Genomic DNA, 17,182 nt, shown 5'->3' with positions numbered 1-17,182 from the left:
GGCTTCTTGAGGTGTTTTTCTGCAAATTTAACTCTGGCCTGTCTATTTTTGGTATTGATGAATGGTTTGCATCTAGATGTGAACCCTTTGTATTTACTGTCATGGAGTCTTCTCTTTACTGTTGACTTAGAGACAGATACACCTACTTCACTGAGAGTGTTCTGGACTTCAGTTGATGTTGTGAACGGGTTCTTCTTCACCAAATTAAGTATGCGGCGATCATCCACCACTGTTGTCATCCATGGACGCCCAGGCCTTTTTGAGTTCCCAAGCTCACCAGTCAATTCCTTTTTTCTCAGAATGTACCCAACTGTTGATTTTGCTACTCCAAGCATGTCTGCTATCTCTCTGATGGATTTTTTCTTTTTTTTCAGCCTCAGGATGTTCTGCTTCACCTCAATTGAGAGTTCCTTTGACCGCATGTTGTCTGCTCACAGCAACAGCTTCCAAATGCAAAACCACACACCTGGAATCCACCCCTGACCTTTTAACTACTTCATTGATTACAGGTTAACGAGGGAGACGCCTTCAGAGTTAATTGCAGCCCTTAGAGTCCATTGTCCAATTACTTTTGGTCCCTTGAAAAAGAGGACGCTATGCATTACAGAGCTATGATTCCTAAACCCTTTCTCCGATTTGGATGTGGAAACTATCATATTGCAGCTGGGAGTGTGCACTTTCAGCCCATATTATATATATAATTGTATTTCTGAACATGTTTTTGTAAACAGCTAAAATAACAAAACTTGTGTCACTGTCCAAATATTTCTGGCCCTAACTGTATATATATATATACTAGATGGTAGCCCGATTCTAACGCATCGGAACCTGCAACGAAAGATGGCGGCCGGCACGAGCTGCAACGGAGGGTGAGTATAGCAGGTTTTTTTTTTTAATTTATTATTTTTAACATTACATTTTTTACTATTGATGCCGCATAGGCAGCGTCAATAGTAAAAAGTTGGGGACACACAGGGTTAACAGCGGCGGTAACGGAGTGCGTTACCCGTGGCATAACGCTGTCCGTTACCACCGGCATTAACCCTGTGTTAGCGGTGACCGGAGGGGAGTATGCGGGCGACAGGCAGTGACTGCGGGGAGTAAGGAGCGGCCATTTTCTTCCGGACTGTGTCCGTCGCTGATTGGTCGCGGCAGCCATGACAGGCAGCTGGCGAGAACAATCAGCGAATGAATAACCGTGACAGAAGGACAGACAGAAAGACGGAAGTGACCCTTAGACAATTATATAGTAGATATGTGTTTCACTGACATATATACATATATATACCCCTATAATATGTGTAGACATTTATTTTATCTATTCTAACCTGTCAGTGTGATTTTACTGTACACCGCACTGAATTGCCGGCTTTTCTACAGAACACCGGTGCGTATTTCTCGCAAGTCACACTGATGGTCCGTGTGTAATCCATATTTTTCTTGCCCCCATAAACTTTCATTGGCAGATTTTTTGCGCAATACACTGACAAATGCAGCATGCTGCAATTTTCTACGCACGTAAAATACAGCTGAGAAATATACGGCAGATAGGAGCTGTCCCATAGAGAATCATTGGTCCGTGTGCAATGCGTACTTTTTGCGCCTCTCATACATCCGTAAAACTCTCTAGTGTGATGCCGAACTTCCACAACTTTGTGTCTAAATGGTTAATGTGGAATGTTACATTCTTTAGTGTATACTAAATACTTGCCAACTTTAGCTAATGTCCCCAGGAGCTTTCCTAACTTTGACCTCTCTTATTAGCCATACTCACCATCACAACTTGCTACTGCCCTTCACACCAAATTACTCATCCCATGAATTTGCGATTGGATACTGAGCTCTGATTGCTAAGGCATTCTGGAGCTACACATGATAAATCTTCTGGAAGCGCTAGTTTCCGGGATGTTTTAGTAGATTTTCCAACTCTTCTAAGAATGTGGATGGTCTCCCTTTTATTGGGAGCCACCAGAACAATCTGGGAGAGTTGGCAAATATGATATACCATATTCTGGTGGTTTGCTAGGGAGATCGGAACTCTGCTGAGATCACCATAGTAGGTCTCATAATAAAGTGTCTTTCCTCTTTGACACAATCACTTTAAAACAAGCATTTCACTGGTTTCACAGAAAGATAAGTAGTTCAATCAGTCTATGAAGATAGGCCATTGTTCTCGGCAACACTCCCCTTGCTTACCTTAGAAGGATGATTTTTAAAAATAATTTCACCCATTGAATAAGCATTTTGCTTGGTCATCAAATTGGCAGCCTGTTTCATTTAGCCTATTTATTGATCAATCCACCTTGACTCGTAAAACCACTTCCACCAGTCATGTCTGGCTTGAAAATGTTAGTCAAATGTGGCACCATATGCCTTCAAAAATGAACTGGGAAAAAAACTTGCTTTGTATTTAAATGGCAGCTTAAATGTTTGCTTGGTTTACCTTGTCGAGCAAAGGCCGTGATTCATCAATACCATCGTTGTTCACACCAGTCTTGCTGAGATGGTGTAGTTGAGTTAGTGGTGCCTGTTTCCTTAAGAGACATGTGCCTCTTAATGAATCAGATGCATCTTAAAAGTGTGACAGACTGGAGTAAGACTTGTCACAGAAGGTGTGCCACATCTCATCATAAATTAGATGATCTAGTGTTGCCATGACCCCTCCCAACACCTTCCCAACTCAGCTCTGCCCATTTTACCAAGTCTGGCTTGAAAATGCCAAAAGTTGTAATATTTTTATGCAACCTCCCATTGCTCAAACATTTTGTAACTTTTCAAAGTGTTTTACTCAGATTTCTGCCGGAAACACTTTGATATTTCACAGCAAGTGCGTCCCACTGTTCCCCCCTGGTCCTTTCATTAACACAAATGATGCTTAAATATTGTCGATGTGTAAATCTAGGAGTGGGAATCAGCGCACAATAGGGTGATACCCTATGGAGGAAGAGTAGGAGAGTGCTGGTTACGCTCACCTCGTGGTGCTGTAACAGGCACAACTCTTATGTCGGCATGAAGAAAAACAGCTGCCTCGTGGCTGGAGAATAAATCCCCCCAGGAGACATTAGATCCAGTTGGGTAAACACGTAGGTGGGCTGCACTGCTGAAGTGAATCAATATGATGAGAGAAAGGCTTTTAATGCACAATGTGTTTCAACGCCGTACCGGCACCTTTTTCAAGTGAAAAAAAAAATGTTTTTTCACATGAAAAAGGCTCCGGCATGACATTGATACGCGTTGTGTATTGAAAGCCTTTTGCTCATCATCTTTTCTGGAGAATTGATTCACTTCAGCGCAGCCCAAAGACATGTTTTACTGACTGGATCTAAATATTGTCGATGGGATACATAAAACATTGCACATGTGCTGTAGTACAAAGGACCGCCACATGCGCAATGTTTTTGACTTTACCCTTGTGTTGTACTTATGATCAAATTCTTGTCCCACACTTACTTCTGGGTCATCGTCTCCCCCAATTTGCCTTCATTTACGAAAGTGTTAACTATTCCTGCAGAGCCGACATTCTGCACATGCTCCTGTTTTAGGCTTCATCATATTATGGACAAACCTTTTGCAGTCTTTGGATAACTTGTGTCATCCAGATCAATCAAAAGATCATTTGAAGAGCTGAAAATTCCTTGCAGCATTTTATTGGTTTCTATATGCCCAATGGACACATCCGTGGTCATTTCAATGCAAAGCAACAGCTTATCAAACGTCAGTTTAGAAGGCATGTAGCATAACACTTACCAGTCTCTTAACTTTCAAAAAATCTATTTTTTAGGTCAGATGAGGTGGCGGAAGTAGTTTAAGCGATAAATCCTCGAGACAGCTTTCCTTAAAGTGTCAGCATATTTATAGTCCCTATAAAATGAAAGAAATATTGCATCATATAAAAGAGAATTGCTATTCACTGCTATAATGTAATTTCTGTTATTTTTTACAAATGAAGTATTGAGTATATTGATCGCTTCTGCCCCCCAGTATTGATCAATTGAATAGTTAATCATCAGGCAGACCAGAACTCCGTAAATGCATGTTTGCATTTAGTTTAGCAAAGGTCTTCCTTCCAATGCTTGCATCTGGCGGGAAAATATCCTACAGAAAGCTGATGCTGCGCCAGGGTGTACTTTTTATTTATTTAATTCTTATGCATTGTGAAACACTTGATGAATCAAATGCCCATTCAGTGCCAAGAAAGTGCTCCAGTCTTCAGGCCAAAATTATGTCTGCACAAAGGTTTGCATTTGAAATGTATCAGAGTACAATTACATCCATTGTATTCTTTTGGCAGTAGACTTCACTTCTGCAGCACAGACTTGTGTTAAATAAATTGGTGAAATTTGAATAAACCCTTTAAATTTGCTGGTTTATAATAAAGGTAATTTTGCTGTTTATTAAAGCGAATTTGCTAGATTTTTCTCTCATCCCTTTTGGATAAAGTAGAGAGATCCCATTCATACTTTTCCATCATTATTCGGGGGGTTCAACTTATCTTATTGTCCTGATAGTCAAAGCATCTTTGAACCAAATGTGAACACCATAGAGATAGACCATATCACTTCTCATAGAGAGAGGACCCAGTACTGGGGGCAAGAACCGATGCAGATGAACGTCCATGCGAAATAGTCTTCAGTTTGAAAGAAGATACAGGTCCATCCATTTCAACCAATAAACTAACGTCTTGATGAAGACTAAAGCAAAAATCAACAGGATGTAAGAGGCTAAAACATACCCAATGACTAGCGTGAAACTTGAAACATTTATTTTTTTATACAGATTGCTTTAAGAAAAAGAAAACACATTACCAAATTAAAACAAAAAAAAAAGATATAAACCTGATTTAAACAGTAGGTCATTTTCTGATGAAACATTCCATCTAGTGAAGCCATAAAGAGCAACACTTTACTATGAAGCTGGTCCTGTGGTGTTTGTGGATGGTTCTGCTCCAAAGAACCTTGCCATCATTTTTTGTCCTTGTTTATTAGGAGCATAAACTAAGGGGCTCCCACCAGGTGTAGGAGATGGGGCCATGACTTGACCAAAGAGCTCCTTGTCCTGCATCAAAATTTATACAAAAAAGTTATACAAGTTTAACCAGAAAACTACAAACCAATTAACCGCATAAACGTGTTTCTACCATAATATGCAGTACAGAGGATCCATTGAAATCGATAATTTCCCCCTTTAATATGTGGAAATATTTACACCTCTAGAACAAGAAATGCTATTTTTTTTTACTTTGGCTGAAAAGTAGACTATGGGGCACAAGGACATACAGTACCATATAATCAGCCCAAAAGTCTGTTATGGGGTAGGTTTCTAATATTGAAGAACCTATGCAAAATTACCACTCTGCCAAGAGGAACTGTATTAAGGATATGGAAGTGACACAATGGCTGCCATCAACACTTGACCTTTGACTTTTCCATAATGGCCTTTTCTTCATTTATTGTCCTAATGGGACATCTTCCAACATATATCCAAAGTGGATGTCCTCTGATGCATCCATCTGCCACATGACTCAACATATAAAGTACAAGAGTGATATTGTGTTGTGTAACTTATGTAAAATTACAATCATCTGTCATGTGCGCGTAATGTTTTTATTTGTTTCTATAGATATGTTCATTTTGTCCTGGTGGATATTTAGAGCGCCCTTAATCCAGAGAGTTCATTATCTCTCCAGTCATGCTTAATAAATCTATTTGCAGTCTTTTCCGATCTTTTGCTGGAAAGTAAAAATTGACAGTGACATTTTCTATTAGGTTTGTGAATAAATTGGTGAGAATTGCCAGCGTCAGAAAAGTATTTATTTTTTTCGATTGTGGCAATTCCTTCATTTCTACATTGTGGAAAGTGATTTAAAAGGATTTTCTACTAAAATGTTATTGATCACCTGATCCTTAGCCTGGCACCTCCAACGATCAGCTGTTACCAGATCGGTCAATGGCCAGATGTAAGTGTTGGGGAACATTCCATTTTATACAAGAATAGGCCATCAACATCATTGTAGAGGAAAATCTCTTAGTTGTGATAGAATTATTAAAAAAAAATTATTTACATTTTTTGTAAATACAATAAGTATTATTTTGTGCATCGTATTCTCCCTCGTCTGCCTTATGGTAGTGTAAGGTTACCATACAGATTAGATGAAGGTCAATCCTTCCTGACATAACTCACTATACCACAATATATAATGTTGGCCACGATACTAAGTTATATGGCTTATCCCATCGGGGGCAATTCAGGCATATCGGCAAAATATGCCATAAATGTCCTACAAGTGCATGTCCCACCACTACTCTGCTGTCCTTCGATCTCACATAGAACTGAATGGAAAATGCTGCACATGCATGGCCTCCACTTCATTACAGAAACCTTATGAAGGTGCCCCATTCTTGTGGTAGATGTGGATCTCACTGCTGAATACTCATCGACTGTCTTGTCAATTTTACAAGGAAATACCAGTTTGGTGTCTTTAGACAGTTTCTAATATCTTCAGGTAGTTTCCGGTTTTGAAAGCCCTGTCCCTGGCTGCAAAATATATATATTTTTTAAATCCTTTTGTACTTTGACACCCTTTGACACCTTTTGTTCGCTGCTGCTCCCAGGTGTCTGTTACTCTTGGTAGCGTTGATGTCTTGTCAAAAGCACTGCAGCCATTCATTGGGCTCAGAGACCGTAAGCAGCTTGTGCCGTCAACTAGGGCAGAACCGCTGAGCTCAGTTATTGGCGGCATTGGCGTTGGTATGACGTCACCACTGCAGATGACATCTGAAGCAGTTGTGGAGACTATATACTGGACATAGTGAGGATTAGTAAAACACAGTTTGTCTTTTAAGACAAAATACGGCAAAGGAACAATTTTTTTTCTGAAACTGGAAAACCTATTTGAAGGACTAAAAATGAAGGTGTTGCCTCTGTTCAAAATGGCTTACTTCTGCTACAGTATGTCTGGTGGTAACCTTTCCATGGGTACCATATAAACATTATGCAATGATGACTTAGACAACGGGTCAAGCTTCAATGTATAGGATGGGAATTGGTAACCAATTGTCAGGCGCATTTTCCATGATATCGGAAGCTATTTTTAGCTTACTATTTCTATAAAGATTAAAGAGCCTTTATAACCCTAACCAGTGATTGTTATCTTTTTATTGTTACATTACCAATTCAGAGTCCTATTACTAATTTAAGTGGAGTTTGATTTCCTTAATAACCTTGTACTTGTCATGACATTCATAAATCTACACCTGTAAAAAAAAAAATATTTAATAGATTTCTCATATTTTCTCTTACTGCCCTTCTGCCATATTTAGTAGTAGAGACATTTAATCCTTACTGCAGCCCCAATTTATATATATTTCTTTTATTTCTAAAAACAGTCATTCATTAGAACAACCAGATCTAATTATGATGAAAACCATTTCATTTGTGTTTAATTTGGTCTGAAAACTTGGCCTGCTGATCTCCCCATAGAATAGACCTTTTCCGTTATGTTAAAGAAAGTCTTGCTAATTTCACCCTTTGAAAAAAAAATAATATTATTGCTCATGTTTGATGTATGTTTTGCTTTCTTGATTTTTCAGAGACGTAGAGGTTCTGGGGTTTTTTGTGCCAACTGCCTGACCACAAAGACTTCCCTCTGGCGAAAGAATGCAAATGGTGGCTACGTCTGCAACGCCTGTGGCCTCTACCAGAAACTGCACTCGGTAGGCACAAGTTCCCATTTTTTATTGCCAGGTCTAAAGATATATGAATACATTTGTTCTCTATTAATATGAAATATTCAAATCCCCCTCGCCCTCCTTTTCTGAACGTTTTTGTATTTTATTGCTGACACTAGTCATTTTTTTTGTTTTCAGTGTATTATAAAATAATAAATTCTAGAATTATTTATGGATAATGAACTGGAGGTCCAAACTGAAGAAAAAGTCTGCACATTGTCTTCCTGGATTAATTCTTGTTTCATTATTCAAAATCCATGTTCTTGGCCAACATCTAAAGTAGGTGTCAAAACAGCTGACGCATTTCAGAATAAAATTCCTTAATCGTAGCTATGATTAAGGAATTGTATTCCGAAACGTGTCAGATGCTTTGATACCTACTTTAAATGTTGTCTATGCACATAGAGTTTGAATAAAGAAGAACGGCAACTTTTTCTTCAGTTTGGATACCTCATCATGCCTGTCGGGTTCCCAGGAATGTTAACTATGCAGGGGTGGGGTAAGTTGTCTCGTTTACTTGTGGCTGAACTGTAAGTGGTATAGATGCAAACCTGGGTGGCATAGCCGCATAAAAAATTGTCCTGTCCCTTCCTGATGTGGGTACTTGATTGTGTCTTCATGTAATTCACACTAAGAAGAACCACATATGCTGCAGCCGACAGAATGGGCCAAATATCAGTTGCGTTGACTATTCATGCTTATTGGCTTGACTATTCTTAAAATGTCAAGCTAAAGGGGAGTAGATTGATGTTTATGTTGATTAAATTTGTGGATTCCAAGGTACCTCTACACGTAGGCCCATTGGAATTGCTGTGGCATGCCCTTATAGCATGCTGTGGCATGCCTTTATGAGCAGTAAAATCTTTTTTACCTCATTGTTAGAATTTTATTTCAATTTTTTAGATACAGTAATTGCTTAATCGGTCATTGAATTTTATATGGCTACTTATGAAGATGTCTTTTGCATTGAAAGAGGTGAGCAAACTGCAGACCTCTCTGGAGGCAACTTATATTCCATATAAAATTAAAGGACAGCCAGAAACCTAGGCATAACCATCGGTGTGGCAGAGGATGTACTGGCTGAGTATATGTCGGAGGAAAGATAAGAACCCTGGAAAACCTGCCAGTAAAGCCACCTACTTCAGGAAATAGATCTCTGGCTTCTTCCTGAGGCAGTTTTGCCAAAGAAAACTTCAGCTGATCTACTGGAATCTTAAAGACGCTGTGAGCACATACCCCAGAACTCATCGAAATACTTCAGGAAACAAAAAGCGCTTCCAAAAACTACCCGAATAAAGAAAATTTTCTAAAGAGGTTTCCACTAAGAAAGCTCAATGTTTTTGAACACCTCAAAAATAAAACTCTTTATGTACATACCCCTACACTCCAGCCAACTACTATCAACTAATGTTCTTAAATGATTCAGGTTTCCAATGACCTCCTTTTCATAGTGTATGGCTGCCAAGCCTCCACCAGGCAACATCTTACAGCTTAACCTAGCCATACACCATAACATTTTAGATAGTAATAACCCTTTAATGTTAATGGTACTAAATATTTTACCAAACTACTTAAACAGCAAATTTCAACCATAATGGACCTGCCATTTCCCAGCCAAGTAATATGAAAAATCAGTAATTAAGTACAAATGAAAAGTTCCAAATTCTCAGTGCCCTTCAAAACCATCACAAGACTATGGGCTCATGCACACGACTGTAAGAATCAGACAAGTACTATCTGTAATTTTGATGGATAGCACTTGTCCCCATTTTATTCTATGGGGCCTTGCACATGTTCGATTTTTTTTCCTCGGATTTACTTGGTCCAAGGAAAAAAGTTACAGCATGCATAATTTGCATCTGATCATCAGATTGCCCTTGGCCTTTCATGTCTAGGGGGTCAGTTGAAAAAAATCAGGCCGCACTTGGATGATATCACGGACGTGGGCTAATTTTCATGGACAACTGAATGGAGAAGATGGAGAATTTGATCACACTCTGATCACTCTCTAAACACATTCTGATCACTCTAAACGCACTCTGATCACACGCTGATCATTCTCTAAATGCATTCTGATCCCACTCTGAATAGCATACTCGGACTAGAGAAAACCAGTTGTGTGACGTAGCCTAAAGTTGAGTTATTGTTTTTATCTATTGGGGTCAGTGAACATTAGCCTTCTGAATCTTTCTAAACCATTTCATGTTCATAGAGCTTCCACATCTTTTCCACAAACACAATATATAGCACTTCTTTAGAGAGCGCTTAGGTTGTCTTCTAGTGCAGCAGCATTCGTTATTAAAGTCTTTCTCTCCATTCCTTCACAAAATATTTATTGTAAAATTCTCTGCTCCTCTGGAAAATAGTCCGAGATCGACTGCTCCCCAGAGAACTGATATTATTGGCACTGTGATATTTTCCTGCAACAGAATTTATAGTGAACTTTACCTGCAATATTCCTTTTGACTTATGAAGTGCAACACCTTCTAGAAAGTCAACTTGAAATGGTCTATTATTGTGTTTCCTTCTCTCTGTGTAATAACACTTTTCTAAAATATACTGAAACACAGCGTGGCATTTTCATTTCAGAACTGTATGGCTTGGGCTGTTTATTTCTCTCCTTTTTGCTTATTCGTTGCCATCAGATTTTGTGTCACTCATCCCATTTACCAAAGAAGAGAGACAGGCAAAATGAAGCATTGCAAAAACTCAGAGCTTCCCTATATTTATATTTTTGGAACTCATCAATTCAGAAGCAGAAAATAGACTTCTAGAAATATTTAGGATCATATCTAAGGTAAAATTAAATGTGCTGTACAATACACATATTACGTGCTTTATATTATTTTTTATTCCAAAATGAACCCTCAGAAGCTCTTGGGCTCCAAAGCAAAATCTAAACCAGCAGCATTAACCCATCATGTGCCTTTTTTGTCACTTTTGGTGGCCTTTGTGGACTCCTTTACTGCCTCTGCTCCCCCTAAAGCTATCATCTTAAATTAAAGAGGTTGACCTGTTATTTAAAATTGCCTTAAAGTAGTGGATTTTATAAAATGGCATCAAATATCTTTTGTTTCCCCTCTTATTTCTCAAGAGCTCCATGTCTGTCACTCCAGTGGTCCTGTCATTGTTAGCATCTCTACAGTGATGGTGTACTAGCTGGCCAGGCTTGAACGCTGCAGTCAATCACGTAACTTACCAGTAATAGAAGCACATTTTGAAGGCCAGCTATTGGAGTGATTGTAGTCCGTAGGGCACATTATCATCGCAAGACTGCAAACAATGATCGGTGGGGCCGCCTGAGCAAGGGTGCTGGAGTGGAGTGGGATTTGCCTGGTGGATTTTAGTTTTTTTATTTTATCACATCCCATTCTTTGTGCTATTCTTTTTTTTTTTTTAATTTTACATTCCCTTAAATCTGTAGGAAAATCGGAAGTCTATTATTTCATTATGGAATTTTAGGAATTCTTCTATGCTTCTTAGTATTTCAAAGTTCTTTTTTAAGAAGATTCTATAACTCTTTTAAACTAGCTCTTCCATGACTTACTGCCTGAATAGAAGCTATATCAAGGCCAATGTGAGCTCTTATACTCTTGGCGTACCACGACACATTACTATGGGAAGGACATAGATGCTTGATGGTGAATTTACTGACTCCGTAGAGGTGACAGAAGGAGGCCGTAGGTCAGAAGTGTTATGTTATATCCAAAGAAAAGACAGTGATGTTCAAAGCATGAATCATTGATCTGAAAGTAATGTCCTTTTGAGCTACCATAGGTGAAAATTTAGTGTTTCAAAAACAAAGTATATCCACATAAGAATGAATTCCCATGGAAGGAAACAAAAGCATAATGGATATGTGGGCTATATAGCAAACCTTGTCCCCTTGTCAAATATTTTATGATGATGGGACCTTCCAATGCAAAAAGGAATGCACCTACTTATGTCTTCTTAAATCGTAAAGGAGCAACCACTGCCCAAATGGTCCAGATGATACTGCTCCCTCTCCATCTTCTTTAACTACGTCCTTTTCTAATTCTCAACAAGGAACACTCATTGCAATGATTTTGGGCAAAATTCTGAAATATGAAGTTTTAGTTACAAATCCACTACTGTAATCCACTGTCCTCTGTAGACATGAGGCATCAAGCTTCCTGTTCCTGTATTGCCCTTTTGCATCAGCAGAAATAATTGAGCATCCTCACACTGTGCAAGAGTACAAATCTGCACCACAATGTGGCCATGAACAGATAGTTAATCACCGTTTAACCGCCATTAAATATAATTAAGTTAGCCACCATTAAACCCCCATTCCATATAAAAATTGGCCACAGTGCATTCATTAAAATATAAATTGGTCAATGTGCACTTTTCATGGAGATAATAAATATTTTACAACTCTGCACCTCTAATGAAAAAAATACATTTATTAGATACCCCAACACCAAATGTGCTCCCTCCTCTAAAATATACATTAATTAATCCCTGTGTCCTCCCTTCCACGCCTCAAATGTTACATATAAATTTGTCAGAGTATGCGTCCCCATTGGAAGCTATCCTGATAGCAGAAAAATAGAAACCATATGTATATCCGGATCGTCTTAAAAACCATGTAAACATTATCCTAAAGTCAGCCGAAGCCAGGAATTTCGGTAGGATTTGTCCAACAGCTCAATGTTTAGGGTGGCTTCTTGATTGTTCCCCAACTGGTGTTGAGGGAGGAAAAAGTTTGGATCATGTTGCTTTTGTTTTCCCTGGCGATACACCACTGGCAAAATTGACTGGTTGCAGCTCTCTCATTACGGATATAGGAGATCTTGATTGAACTGAGCAATTCTGTGTATGAGCGAACCGGGAAAGATGGCTGTTGGCCAAACAATTTTATAATGTGTATGGGAGCTCCCTGATTGTTCCCCGACAGATGGTGTTGGGGGAGGAAAGAATTTAGATCATGTCGTATTTGTTTTCCCTGGCAATACACCACTAACAGAATTGAATGGTTGCGGCTCTCTTATTATGGATAGAGGAGCTCTAAGTCAAACTGAGCATTCCTGTGTATGAGGGTTTCGGGAGAGATGGTTGTCGGCCGAACAATTTTATAATGTGTATGGGAGCTCCCACATAGTACTATTTTCAAGTTGATTTAACCTTTTCTGTCTGGAATTCTGTTAATGACATAGGTGGCACAATGAATACCTGTATATCCCTCTCGTGGAATTGAGCCCCAGACTGTAGATGGGATTGTGTGGTAAATCAATGGCAATAAATCTCCACATTGATTGTTTAAAAATATAGTCTATAGTTTTTTTTTATTTTGTAGCACCTACTTTACTTATGGTCTTTGCATTCACTAAGCTTTACATGCAGTGTATGCACCTCGTTAATATCACAATGAAGTAATATATGCTGCATTGTCTTCATAGATCACACTTTAATTCTGTACACATAGCTTTTGTCTAATGTACTTGAAATAAATGTGTTCATCAAAAGTAGATGACTTTTGGCTTATTTGAGATGTGTTTTATTTCTTACACAGACTCCCAGACCTTTAAACATCATTAAGCAAAACAATGGAGAGCAGATCATTAGAAGACGGACAAGGAAACGCCTTAACCCAGACACACTGCAGACGGAACAGTTAAGTAAACATCAAAGAGGAAGCAACGAGGAGCAAACTAACGGAAGTCCGTTAGAGAGGAGGTCTGATGATCATTCAATGGAAGGTCACCAGAGAGAAGCTCAGCAACTTGTAATGAATAAATACGAGTCCCAAGCATCATTGACTAAAAGCCATTCTGCTCAGCAGACAATAATAGTAAGCCAAACTATGGATGTCCACAAAAGGATGCAACCTTTGCACATACAGATAAAAAGTCCTCAGGAAAGCAGTGGTGATCCAGGAAACAGTTCATCTATCTCCGATAGCAAAGGCAGCTCAGAAAGAGGTAGCCCAATTGAAAAATATATGAGACCTATTAAACATCCTAACTACTCCCCTCCAGGAAGTCCGATAGAAAAATATCAGTATCCGCTCTTTGGACTTCCGTTGGTTCACAATGACTTCCAAAATGAGTCTGACTGGTTGAGATTTTGGAGTAAATATAAGCTGTCTGTTCCTGGGAATCCTCACTACTTGAGTCACGTGCCTGGCCTACCAAACCCTTGCCCAAATTATGTGCCTTATCCCACCTTTAATCTGCCTGCTCAATATTCCACTGTTGGATCAGATAATGACATTCCTCTAGACTTGGCAATGAAGCATTCCAGACCTGGGTCAGCATCCAATGGAGCCTCGAAAGATAAAATTAAGTCACCTTTGAGTATAAAGGATGAAGTTCCATTGAATGTAGTGAAAACTGAGAAAGTGGATAAAAGTACACAAGATGAACTTTCAACTAAATGTGTGCACTGTGGCATTGTCTTTCTGGATGAAGTCATGTACGCTCTACACATGAGCTGCCATGGGGAAAATGGACCTTTTCAATGTAGTATATGCCAACACCTTTGTACGGACAAGTATGATTTCACAACTCATATCCAGAGAGGCCTACATAGGAACGTTGCACAAGTTGACAAGAATGGAAAAACTAAAGAATAACATTTTAGCACTTAGCACAATTAGATTTGGGACTTCTGAATAGAAATGCAGTAGCTTGTAATGTCTGAAAATGGTTTGCAATACATTTTCTGAGTGTGGAAGTCAACTTTGGTTTGTTCATTGATCTAAAAACTGTAGAGCATAGCTGCAGTCTTTGAGCTGTCTAATGTGTGCTCTATCTAAAGTTGTTTGTAACAGAAATAAGGGAACTACGATCAGTTTAATTTCTATGTTTGGAAGTCCATATCTCATGTGCCATTATGGCTAAAGTGTCGATTATTTCATGAAATGGACTTTACTGCTATGTTGTTTAGGCCTTTAAATATATGAGTGGGAGGTGATGTTGAGCAGATTGATATATAGTTTTGTCAAAAAATAATTAGTATAATTTGAAATTGATTTAACAAGATGTTTACTGTAGTTTTATAGAGGGTTCCAAGAATTAAAAATAATTACCTACCCAAATGATACATTTTAAGTATAGAAGAGTGGATCAATTTGCGGGACTACGGTCTATAGGCCACATCAGCAGTCTCTTGCCACTGAACAGGAGGCTTATGAATCTGTAACTTTCCAGGTTTCCTGCCATGGCTTTTGATCAGCCAGGGGTGGCTCAATATCATCTTTGCATAGTGCCATAATGATGAATTTGCACAAGCTCGAGTAATAAGCTGCGTGAGGGGTTTCCAGAAGGTAAGAGATTTGTGATCCTCTCATCCATTGGCCAGAGCAAAACGAGAAATTACTGAAGTGGTTGATCCACTCAACTCTAGTGTTAAGTGTCTGATGGGTAGGCAACCACCCACCATTGAGACTCCAACTGAATTTGAGAATGGAAGGCACATGTCCTCTGTTTGAATGAATTGGCTCAAAAGTATGCTTGCTGCAGCTTTTCTTAGACTCTGTCACTTCCAAAGTTAGCTGAGCACAGCATTTAAGTATCTCACTCAGCCATATTGCCATTGAATGTTGAGGTAGTATGTAAGCTTGACTGCTTCTTCATTCACTCAATAGGAATGGGATTCCTGTTCCTGCTTTTACGGAAGGGGTCCCATCTAGTCCGCAACGATCAGACACTTAACTGTTCTGTGGATAGTTCTGAGTCTTCAAGAAGCAGTGTGAGCCCTTCTGTCTCTGTACAGATGTTATAAAAAAATAAGACTGTCAATCATTTTGTAAGGGCATCCACTGGGCTCTCAACTCACAGTAATAAGTAAGTAATATATAAGTGAAAAATTTCCCTGAAAAACACCTTGAGTCACTCCATGCACTCAACTTTTAAGACTTCAATGTGCAAGGATTTCAGCTATTTGCAAGTTATATTGGAACTTTTGCTTCAAAACTATATATGATCTGCTCAGCTTGCTTTGCTTCATAGTATGATGTCCACAGATTGGCACCCTTGTTCACCACGACAGGTTCTCTTTAACAATAAGTCCTACAAATTTATGGAACTGGTGACAGCACTTAACTCTTAATGCAATCTATTAGTAGACAATTGGAGGCTTCCATTCATTATTTTTGGACCAGCTCATGACATGGCTACCTTCATGTTATATAGGGACTGATTAAATATCTTCGGACGCTATAACAAAGTGTTACGTGAAGGTGGGTTGTAATTCACAATTCTGGCTGTAGAATATTTGAATACATAAAGTAAGATAATAAGGCTAATACCCTTTCATATTAAAATGCATTATTTGTATGACCCTTTTCCCTATGCTGAATGTGCATAGTGAAAACAATGATATACAAAGATAGTCTTCAACTTGGAATGTCATGGCACACAATTTTGGGTAAAGCCTAAATTTACACATCAGCATTTCTTTACTAGAATATTAGTGACTCCCAAGAAATGCAAATGGCTCTACCGATATATCATAATTTCATAGCTGTTAACGTTGAAAAAAGACAAACTTAAAATCTAATCTACAGCTGCATGTCATGCACAGCTTCCATTGCAATTAAGGCTATAATGTTCTTTATGTTTTGTTTTTAAATAGTTATTAAACCTAAATCTGAAGGTAACAAAATGGTTTTCATTTGTTAATTCGCAGTTCCAAATATCTTTAAAAAAAAAAAGCCATTAAAGGGGTTGTCTAGTATTAGAAAACCTATGTAGCTAGAGCAGTTAAAGGGGTACTCCAAGAAGCTAAAATGTGTTTTAATTCTCTTTCTGTTAAAAAGTAAAAATGCGAATATTCCTCTTACTCTTCTAACATGCCACTTTGTATGATTTCTCAACTGCTCACTGAGAACTAAAGTGATAACATTGATGCTGCTCCTGAATGCCCTCTCTCTCTAGTGAGACACTGATACAGTGTCTCATTATGTATTTCTTCCCCATTCCTTAACAGCTCTTATGTGACATTTCATGGCTCTCTCACTGCTTCCCATGTTTCTTCATAGATTGTATGTAACATGTCAAGGAGCATGGAGGAAGCACAAGGGAAGCCGTGTGAGCCATAAGGTGTCACGTAAGACAATCCTCATTCTGTTGTAAAGTATAAAGGCTTACATTCCTATTACTCTTCTTATATGCCACATTACATGATTTCACAACTGCTTACTGAGAACTTAAGTCATTGCACTGATGCTGCTCCTGAGTGCCCTCTCTCCCTCGTGAGTCACTATGCTACAGGTAAGGCAAGATAGCTCGTTCTGTGCTTCCTTCTCATTTCATTACAGCTATTCTTTAAAAGAGAGGGAGACACAAAGCGCAAGATAGGGTCTTATCCCACAAATAAGCCAGAGAGCTTTCAATCAAAAACTGCTCACCTGATATTACAGAGTCAGAGCGTGTGTAGATTCAGGCTGCTGCAAATCCACGAGTCGATCAACGACCAAATAATACAGT

The 17,182-nt window shown here is 38.8% G+C and overlaps 1 protein-coding gene across 2 annotated transcripts in view; it reads left to right on the top strand.

The window, feature by feature from the left end:
• The window catches only part of TRPS1 (transcriptional repressor GATA binding 1), a 352,014-nt gene extending 335,618 nt beyond the window's left edge, over window positions 1–16,396 (top strand). Inside the window, exons 7-8 of one of the 2 annotated variants that reach the window (XM_069731801.1) lie at window positions 7,590–7,712; window positions 13,264–16,396. In XM_069731801.1, the coding sequence (XP_069587902.1) occupies window positions 7,590–7,712; window positions 13,264–14,325 (1,185 nt within the window). In that variant the 3' untranslated portion in view covers window positions 14,326–16,396. The remainder of the gene's footprint in view (window positions 1–7,589; window positions 7,713–13,263) is intronic. The other variant, XM_069731800.1, reaches the window with a different exon arrangement.
• Window positions 16,397–17,182: the final 786 nt, after the last annotated feature.

The sequence above is a fragment of the Ranitomeya imitator genome, chromosome 6 (genome assembly GCF_032444005.1).
Source record: "Ranitomeya imitator isolate aRanImi1 chromosome 6, aRanImi1.pri, whole genome shotgun sequence".
Taxonomy (NCBI): Eukaryota; Metazoa; Chordata; class Amphibia; order Anura; family Dendrobatidae; genus Ranitomeya; species Ranitomeya imitator.
Note: the sequence above shows the minus strand (reverse complement) of the source record. Positions and strands in the feature narration are given on the sequence as shown.